The sequence below is a fragment of the Crassostrea angulata genome, chromosome 7 (genome assembly GCF_025612915.1).
Source record: "Crassostrea angulata isolate pt1a10 chromosome 7, ASM2561291v2, whole genome shotgun sequence".
Lineage (NCBI taxonomy): Eukaryota > Metazoa > Mollusca > Bivalvia > Ostreida > Ostreidae > Magallana > Magallana angulata.
The window spans coordinates 3,788,267-3,798,861 of NC_069117.1; the positions used below are offsets into that span (position 1 = coordinate 3,788,267).

General features: G+C 36.3%; 1 protein-coding gene across 12 annotated transcripts in view; it reads right to left on the reverse strand.

Annotated features, from left to right (window-relative positions):
• LOC128191763 (uncharacterized) overlaps positions 1 to 5,632 on the reverse strand; it is a 63,144-nt gene extending 57,512 nt beyond the window's left edge. For 7 of the 12 annotated variants that reach the window (XM_052864025.1, XM_052864036.1, XM_052864030.1 and 4 more), the window contains exon 1: positions 4,689 to 5,631. In XM_052864025.1, coding sequence (XP_052719985.1) covers positions 4,689 to 4,854 — 166 coding nt within the window. In that variant the 5' untranslated portion in view covers positions 4,855 to 5,631. Of the gene's footprint in view, positions 1 to 1,793; positions 1,799 to 2,490; positions 2,672 to 2,757; positions 2,795 to 4,688 lie in introns of those variants that run through there. The other 5 variants (XM_052864023.1, XM_052864026.1, XM_052864038.1 and 2 more) reach the window with 4 other exon arrangements.
• Between the last annotated feature and the right edge of the window lie 4,963 nt (positions 5,633 to 10,595).

Here is a 10,595-nt window from a genome sequence, read left to right on the forward strand (position 1 = left end):
AGATAGACGATTGAGCCCCTGGACTGTCACCAACTAGGGGAGGTATCAAAGTGAAGTAAAACTTCAAGTAAAACCTTAATGACTTCATTCACATATTGACATATCTATTTTCACATTAAGTTATGAGTTTAATATTTAACAGGACTTTTCATTCCAAACAGTTCAAGTTTTTAATCAGCTTGTGAAACGGTCAACGATGACAGATTTACCTCCCTTCAAAGTGATAACACTAGGAAAAATAGTACAATTATACATGTATATTGAATAAAACATGTTGAAATAGGCATATTAACATTTATTTTTGACATATCTGTATGTTGCAATAAAAAAAATCAATATTAATCTCCAGCATATATAGGCATGTTATGACTTCTCATCTTACGATAGAAAATCTAACACCAAATACATGTACAGCCTACACCGGATATATTGAAATTCAGGGGACCATTCAAATTATTTCAATATATCCGTATTTCAATATTAGCGAAATTGACTGACGTGAAGCCGCCATTTTTGAAAGTTCAATCCAGATGCAAACATAGAAAACCAAACCCGAACAAATTATTTGTTCATCATGTATCTATTATACAGTGAACAAATTACATGGAATATTAGTCCTTGAAAGCTTGATTAGAATTATATCCGAAAGTTTCATTTTGTTACCTCATCATAATCTCCGATCGCATTCTTTTACGTTTTAGAGAAAAATCACCAGACCCAAACGCTTCAAATATTGCTGAACGCTGCTTGTATATCATCGTTAGTGTACACGCGATAATCTCAAAATCCTTTGCTATTTCGAATTTAGGCTTTTTCCTTTCATAAATGGCCATAACTAGTTTTTGTTAGCGTCCGGAGATAAGGTATTTCTTTTCCCTGGGTTTTTCCATATTACGTCTAGCCGCAATACATCTGAATTCGTAAAAACAAAAAATTCAACAGTGAATAAATTTTACTTTTTAATAGAAGTATAAAAACACACATGATGAGAACTTAATTCACACCTTTGTATATCAAACGGTCAGTCTGGCATAATTACTGTCACCAACCGTGACGACAGCCGCCAGGGAGTACTTCAATATAACCGTTATAAAAACAACTAATTATCACCTTTGGGGACTGATCAGTGGCTTCAATATAACCGATTTCATTATATCCGTTAAATCAATGCAAAGAATATGAGAGGCAAAAATGGGGGATTTATTTCTATTTCTAAATACGCGGAATTTCAAAATAAGCCATTTCAATATAAGTGGAGTAAGCTGTACTAACAATTACAATCTTTCATTAGGCTATCACATGCAAACTTTTTTTCCCTTTTTCCTTCGGATGGAGGTGGTGGAGGGGGGGGGGGGAGATATTTATGTCAAAATATCTTCAATGCCCATATTTGTAATCTATGCATTGAGGGGTCAATGTATATTATTGGTTTTTATAGTGTATTTTTCCAAAGGATTAATATTTCAAAGATAAAGTATACAGCTTCTGGAGCGATTTGAACTGATAAGCTTGAAAACAAGATTTTCCTTATAATTCTTTGTCATAATACCGAGATAATTTTTCAATCTTCCATCTCTGATATGCGATTCAGAGACATACATAACATGCGATTATAGGCCTTGTTTAGTTTGCATTTTGCATTGAATTGAAAGAATTGTAGATGCTAACGTTATATTAACGGTTATAGCTCAAAATTTAATTAATGTCATATTTTGCAAAATTCATTTCTTTGACAAATAAGGGAGAATTTGAAATCCTTTTGTCGTGTAAGTCATCTGTTTATGCACTGTTACCTTGAGCATCCACTGTGCATCATAACGCTGCAGACGGACTCCACGCATTCTACCGTTTTGGTTTGGAAAAAAATTTCACAGACACCATCCTTACCTCCTTATAAAAAGAGTTCTGTCATAATGATGTACAAAGCTCATAACCAAATACATGCACGTGTGGTGGTACTGCCATGCGCGAATCCATATTTTTTTAAGGGGGGGGGTCCGAGGAATATTCAAATTTCCGGTGGAAAGGGGGGTCTGAGGCATATTTTTGGGAAATTTTACTGAGTCAATATTAAAGAAATAAATTGAATTTTCAAAGGGGGGTCCAGACCCACCGAACTTCCCCCACTAGATCCGCACATTCACGAGTGCTACATAATGTTTATAAATTACATGCATTATGCATGCATGCACTTCTTCAGACTATATAATTTCTCTACGGCAGTTTTCAACAAACCTTCAAATTGCAAGCCCACGGTAGAGAAACGAAAGGCTGCATATGAGCACTGACGTCCATTCGAACACGAGCATAGACGTTTTCCATTTTAATCCGTGAATAAACAAATTCCATCCCTATTCTATATAAACAATAATTTTATTGTAAAGGGATGCATACAATTTTACACAGGTTTAGATGGAAGCGCCTTTGCCGGAATACGAGCTACTCTACTCGTACAATATACAGTGCGACACAAGACAACAGTGAGCCTACCTTTCTTATCGGCCTGAATGATGGGTCCCGTCGGCTTTTTGTAATGGTACTTGTCTTGTGACATTTTACTATGTAGCGTTCTCTATTTATAATCTTAACGTTCCCGTTTGTTCGCATGTAGTATAGTGACGATGATTAGTTCTTAATCACTGTTAAAATGAATGACAATTTCAATTCTTTATCAAAAGTTCAATAAAGGGTGCATGATATAAGGGTTTGACAGTATTTGCAATGATGGTGAAATGACATTGGGCATACAGCACGCACCTGTTTCCAAAACTGTCACAGTTGCCCTAGCTCCCAAAACACGTCACAATTAGCTAAAAACTGAAAAATCCATGGAATGAAGCAAAACTTGAGGGAAAAACAATCCAATGTAGAAAAATCAGTGGAGTCTTCACATGAGCTCGAGAGGCTCCGATGTGTTCTTCACGCCATTGTGACAGAATGGAGATCTCGCACACAAATCGTTGTCTTTTTAGGAAGGGGAAGAATGCATGAGAGCACGTGTGTATATTCTTCGTCGAGTCTAAAACCTATCTTGTGACTGGTATGATAATCAGCACTGACGCAAAATGTTTGCACACTTACTACTTTACCATTCCACATTGAATTTCCTTTCAATCGCCTTATTTTCCTATTCTGTTCAGTTTTTGACCAATTTCTAAGTTAAGCGTCATTTATTGAATACTCCATGATCCGAACCGGGAATAGATTGAAGATATATCGAAAGATGTAAAATTTCCATTTTTTTGTTCGAAACAATAAATCCCTAGCCCCCAAAGCTTGTCAGACACCCGTCCTCCCCTCTCTCGCAGGTGATGGCAGAAGTGAACAGAAAAGGTGTCTATCAAAACTTTGGCATCAAACGAGAGGAGGTCGTTTAGTTTCAGACGTTATTTGTCTGCACCGAACCCACTGCAGCCGTGCGTTAATTTTTGCGTCTTAATGTTCTAACTAATTTTTGGCGTACCTGAGGAGGATAAGATGGAAAAGAATTTCAAATTATCGAGTATTGAAAACATGTTTTCTAAATCTATCCCAGCCATGTGAAAGTAATATTGAGCGTTCGTCTGAGTGGGGATAATGGGCGGGAATTAGATTTATTTAGAGCAGGTACTGGTTTCAGTTTGATGGTGTATGTACACTCAACAAATCAAAATTGGGACAAAAACAAACGGCCCGGATAGACACGTGTTCGAAAAGATGTGCGTGAGCGCAATTGATTAATTCAATCAAGTGGTTCATGCATGGTTTCTGCAATCTAGCAGGTGCCCTACTGCAGAGACCCGGTGATGGTTTAAGAATTACTGTTTACAAACAAATTACCATATATACATTTTTTATTATAGTAAGAGTATTTCGTGTTTAAATGAAATAACCCTCCACAATCCAATTCATATAGACCACAAAACAAAAGGGGACTGTACACAGCTTTCGTCATACAAGACTTCTTAATTTCTCACGGATTATCGATAATCGGAAAATCCGATGAAAATGTTAATAGTAATTTAAGGAATTGGCACTTCAAAATGCCAATTGCTACACAGATTATAAAGCTGGCCGTGTATTTTAACCCCTACACTTGTGTTAGGATTATCCTGAATAGTAAGGATTGTTTTGTTCTCCTTATTTTTAATGGATCAAATATTCAGAGCGAAATATGTCAGCCCTTTGCACTGGTGTTTGTTCTGGAAGCTAACAATAGACATAGTTCTTCATTGAACACAAAAACATTGATCAATCCTGTAACGGTTAGCTATGCATTGTAAAACACACAGAAGTTTGAATGAAAGATATTAAAGGAATTTAATTAAGATGAGCAAAAATGCATTCAGCTATTCAAAGACACAGCTGTGACAAACGTGCCGCCAACACAGGGGAGTTACGATGATTTGTTTACACTGACTTGTTTAAATGAATTCGAAAAAATAACTTTTTTTTCTTTGCTTATTTTGTATATGTTGACCGATCGATTTAACATACATGTATGTATTTACAAAAAAAATTCTCAAATATGAACCTATGTCCAAATTTGTTCAGTCGAGCCCACTGTTTGTCAGTGTTTGAAGAACCCTGTCTCTGAAGACTGTTTATAAACACCAAAAGAAGTTAAGGCATATACATGTATATTGGGTTTAAACACAAGCCCCCTCTCTCTCTCTCTCTCTCTCTCTCTCTCTCTCTCTCTCTCTTACCGTCATACGGGTCGCAGTAGCTTGAGTATGGGTTGTAGGGGGGAGTGGACAGGTGCCCCAGGCTGTCAATATACAGGGGCTTGTACTGTACGTCCGTCAGCCTCCCGTTAACAAACATATAGTGACAACGAGAACGTCGGCTGTTCAAAACCGTCAGACTCTCCATCCCAGCGATGCTTACGACCAGCTTACGATCACCAATATTTCTTTACGATTATCTAATGACAACCGATCGACGTACGAGTGTATCACATTGCCACACGATCCAACACTGATAAAATTGTATATTTCCCCGTCAGATCGGATGTCACTATATTGTAAATAAACTATACAGTCACAGTGTAATCGGTTACAGATGACGCTGAATGAAGTATTGAAACAAATCACAGAACTGACTGAACCGAAACAGAATGGTAAATGTGGACCACTGTCAACATTGAGCACGGGGACTTATCCTGTTCATACAAAAATCAAATAATTTGATACTGCCAGATCCTGGTCAAATATAGATAAAGGCAGTTGTCACTTAATTAAATGTCCCGGTCCTGCATCGTCTTATGTCACTGGGCCCTGTAAGACCCCAGAACAGTACCTCTCAGAATTCTGCTGGGTCTCTTCATGGTCTCCAAATCTGAACGGATCCAGCACTTTATAGAATTTCTTGATGTTTTTTTTCTCAAGTTATACACACCCCATTGCAAGGCATGTTAAAAACTGTTAATGATTCAAGAATTCTTCTCAACATAATGATTATACAAAATTGTTCCCCAAAATGTCTCGCTACACCGTGAGTTCGCCCGTTGTAAGTACAATAAGATTCTCTAGTAATCAGCTTTTGACCAACAAAGCCTTTCTACCTTACACACACCGATAAAGCGAATAGCTCACAATGGAAAAATCATATTCTTTCCCAACACAAAGCTTCGACATACTCCGTGAAATTAGTCAAACGCTCCCGCTAATTAGGACTATCTGTAGCCCTGTCCAACAATTAAAGAGTTTGTAAACATGGCCTGTGCTTATTTCCGTGTCGCCTTTGTGGTGCAGTACGGTAACAATTGGTTGTTATTTGACACCCGGTCCTAACCAAAATATGTACATTTGGGCTCACAACATTACAACAATTATTGAACGTTTTACAATGGATTACTACGTATGTCCGTAATACTCGAGTACTGGCCTGATCGCTACTATTGAATCATTTCAAAACACTTAACGACTTTATTAATCATCTAATCGGACAAAATATCTATAAAATGTAAGAAGGATTCCGTGTTAAATAAGAGGATATCGAAAACGTTTGTAAAACTCTAGCATGTCGGTATAACACACACAGGAGTGTAACATGTCAATTTAACACACACGGAAGTGTAGCATGTCAGTATAACACATACAAAAATGTAGCATGTCAGTATAACACACACAGGAGTGTAACATGTCAGTTAAACACACACTGAAGTGTAGCATGTCAGTATAACACACACAAAAGTGTAGCATGTCAGTATAACACACACAGAAGTGTAGCATGTCAGTATAACACACACAGACGTGTAGCAAGTCAGTATAACACACAGAGAAGTGTAGTATGTCAATTTAACACACAGAAGTGTAGCATGTCATTATTACACACACTGAAGTGTAAATGTCAGTATAACAATCACAGAAATGTAGCATGTCAGTATAACACACACAGAAGTGTAACATGTCAGTATAACACAAACAGAATTGTAGCATGTCAGTATAACACACACATGAGTGTACATGTCTGTATAACACAAACAGAAGTGTACCATGTCGGTATAACACACACAGCAGTGTAGCATGTCAGTATAACACACACAGAAGTGTAGCATGTCAGTATAACATACACAGCAGTGTAGCATGTCGGTATAACACACACAGCAGTGTAACATGTCAGTATAACACACACAGAAGTGTAGCATGTCAGTATAACACACACAGAAGTGTAGCATGTCAGTATAACAAACACAAAAGTGTAACATGTCAGTATAACACACACAGAAGTGTACCATGTCAGTATAACACACACAGAAGTGTACCATGGCAGTATAACACACACAGGAGTGTAGCATGTCAGAATAACACACACAGAAGTGTAGAATGTAAGTTTAACACACACAGCAGTGAAGTATGTCAGTATAACACACACAGCAGTGAAGCATGTCGGTATAACACACAAAGAAGTGTAGCATGTCAGTATAACACACACAGAAAGGTACCATGTCAGTATAACACACACAGAAGTGTAGAATGTAAGTTTAACACACACAGCAGTGTAGCATGTCATTATAACACACACAAAAGTGTAGTATGTCAGTTTAACATACACTGAATTGAAGCATGTCGTTATAACACAGACTGAAGTGTGGCATGTCAGTATTACACACAAAGAAGTGTACATGTCAGTATAACACACACAGAAGTGTAGCATGTCAGTATAACACACACAGAAGTGTACTATGTCAGTATAACGCACACAGAAGTGCAGTATGTCAGTATAACACACACAGAAGTGTACATGACAGTATAACACACACAGCAGTGTAGTATGTCAATTTAACACACACAGCAGTGTAGTATTTCAGTATAACACACACAAAAGTGTACCATGTCGGTATAACACACACAGCAGTGTAGCATATCAGTATAACACACACAGAAGTGTAGCATGTCAATATAACACACAGAGAAGTGTAACATGTAAGTATAACACACACAGCAGTGAAGCATGTCGGTATAACACACAAAGAAGTGTAGCATGTCAGTATAACACACACAAAAGTGTAACATGTCAGTATAACACACACAGAAGTGTACCATGTCAGTATAACACACACAGAAGTGTAACATGTCAGTATAACACACACACAAATGTAGCATGTCAGTATAACACACACAGAAGTGTAGCATGTCAGTATAACACACACAGAAGGGTAGCATGTCAGTATAACACACACATGAGTGTACATGTCTGTATAACACAAACAGAAGTGTACCATGTCGGTATAACACACACAGCAGTGTAGCATGTCAGTATAACACACACAGAAGCGTAGCATGTCAGTATAACACACACAGAAGGGTACCATGTCAGTATAACACACACATGAGTGTACATGTCTGTATAACACAAACAGAAGTGTACCATGTCGGTATAACACACACAGCAGTGTAGCATGTCAGTATAACACACACAGAAGTGTAGCATGTCAGTATAACATACACAGCAGTGTAGCATGTCGGTATAACACACACAGCAGTGTGACATGTCAGTTTAACACACACAGGAGTGTAACATGTAAGTATAACACACACAGGAGTGTAGCATGTCAGTATAACACACACAGGAGTGTAGCATGTAAGTATAACACACACAGGAGTGTAGCATGTCAGTATAACACACACAAAAGTGTAGTATGTCAGTATAACACACACAGGAGTGTAACATGTCCGTTTAACACACACAGAAGTGTAGCATGTCAGTATAACACACACAAAAGTGTAGCATGTCAGTATAACACACACAAAAGTGTAGTATGTCAGTATAACACACACAGAAGTGTAACATGTCAGTATAACACACACAGAAGTGTAACATGTCAGTATAACACACACAGGAGTGTAGCATGTCAGTAAAACACACACAGGAGTGTAACATGTCAGTTTAACACACACAGGAGTGTAGCATGTCAGTATAACACACACAGAAGTGTAACATGTCAGTATAACACACACAGAAGTGTAGCATGTCAGTATAACACACAGAAGTGTACCATGTCAGTATAACACACACAGAAGTGTAGCATGTCAATATAACACACACAGAAGTGTAACATGTCAGTATAACACACACAGGAGTGTAGCATGTCAGTATAACACACACAGAAGTGTAACATGTTAGTATAATACACACAGAAGTGTAACATGTCAGTATAACACATAAAGAAGTGTAGCATATCAGTATAACACACACAGGAGTGTAGCATGTCAGTATAACACACAGTGAAGTGTACATGTCAGTATAACACACACAGAAGTGTAGCATGTCAGTATAACACACACAGAAGTGTACATGTCAGTATAACACACACAGATGTGAAGCATGTCAGTTTTAGTATGGGTCATTATCAAAATATACAGACTTTTGAAAAATGTAAAACATGAGAAAATTATTGCCAAATAGTTACTTTGATAGTCAAAAACAGATTTAACAAAAAATAAAGTTAAACATCCTATAATTTGCAAACGTTGGAATCTACCATTTGGTTGATAAGTAGACTAAAATTAGATGAACTGTGAAAATTTTGTTAGTGGTGTTACAAACATACAGTATTGGAAAAAATCTGAAATAAAAAAATGTAATTCTTTTGAAATGATGGACATAAAGTTTATATCAACTAACTTCATTTAAAGTTATCAGAATTAGAGAACAGAAAATATTTGACACATTTACATAGTGACCAACATAACATTTGAGACAATTAAAGTCTTGGTGTTGCGTAACAAATTTTTTATTTGAGCATTAAAAAGAAAACAACTGGATTTTTTTAGCGAAACATAAAAAAAGACATGACTACAAGTGCACTGGTGTTTTCGAATATGCATGTACATATATTATTGTCAGTTAATTTTATTTGGAAAAAATGTAAGTGTTACACCACTGATTATTGTGTTTTACCGCTGATATAAAGGCTACATTACTGACCCAGCGATAATAATAAAAAAGTGTGTTAAATTTCGTAATATAAAGTAATTTCTATTTTGGATTGCATTTAATTAAAACATGATAAATTTGCCCTTAAATAAAAGATTTCAAGCTTCATTTTTTCATAACCCGAAGATTGACACACTGTTACACCACTTATAATCAATGTTACACCACTGACAGAAAAATGACATGTAGATGTTTTTCACATGAATTTACTCATTCTTTGATGTTATATTTCTGTTTCTATCGGCACCCACACACTATCATCCACCTTGTACCGAGTTCCAACTTTCTTTGGCTCATCAACCTAACAACATCGTCAAAACTATACCACCTCATACCAATCATACATTTTGGACAATAAAATTGAGATTTCTACAATTTTCTCCAAAATCATTGCATACAAAACACAAACACTTCCTCTTTTTCCATATGTTTGTTGATTTTAGTTTAACATAGAAAGGAATGTTAAATGAATGTTAAATATCTTAATAGACAATATAAGTAATTAAAAAAATAGACTTTTTAATAAAAATAAAATGGAGATAATCAAATTTCTTTATTAAAAAAAAATGGTTTTTTACTTTGATCTTTTAATCAAGTATAAATTTATGCATGCCGTCCCAATAGGACTGCCCGTGATTGGCGAAATATTGAATATATAAAAAAACATCTCATTATTTTGTTTGTTTATTTCGTTGATGTGTTTGCCCTTATCATCCATTAAAATCAAGAACAGAATATTTTTTTCACATTGTGAAATGCATTAAGAGAGATAACTCTAGGTAAACAGACAGTTTTCTTACTCAACTGTGACTAAACATATAAACTAATCAAGCAAAAAAAGGGTAATATTAATTTTTCAGTTTAACTTGTGTGTTTGGGAGGGTCCGAGGAATATTTTTTTTTTTTTTTATAATTTACTGTCATGGTGTGAATGAACAAATTTTTAATTTTCCCCCGCGCATGGGGATGGCCATGAATATTTTGTAGAATTAAAGTAAACATAATTTTTAGACTTAAAGTAAACATAATTTTAAGAATTAAATAAATATACGCAAACAGAAGGGCCCCATTCCAGAGAGAGAGAGAGAGAGAGAGAGAGAGAGAGAGAGAGAGAGAGAGAAGAGAGAGAGAGAGGGGGGAGAGAGAGAGAGAGACTGGCGCGAAAATTGATA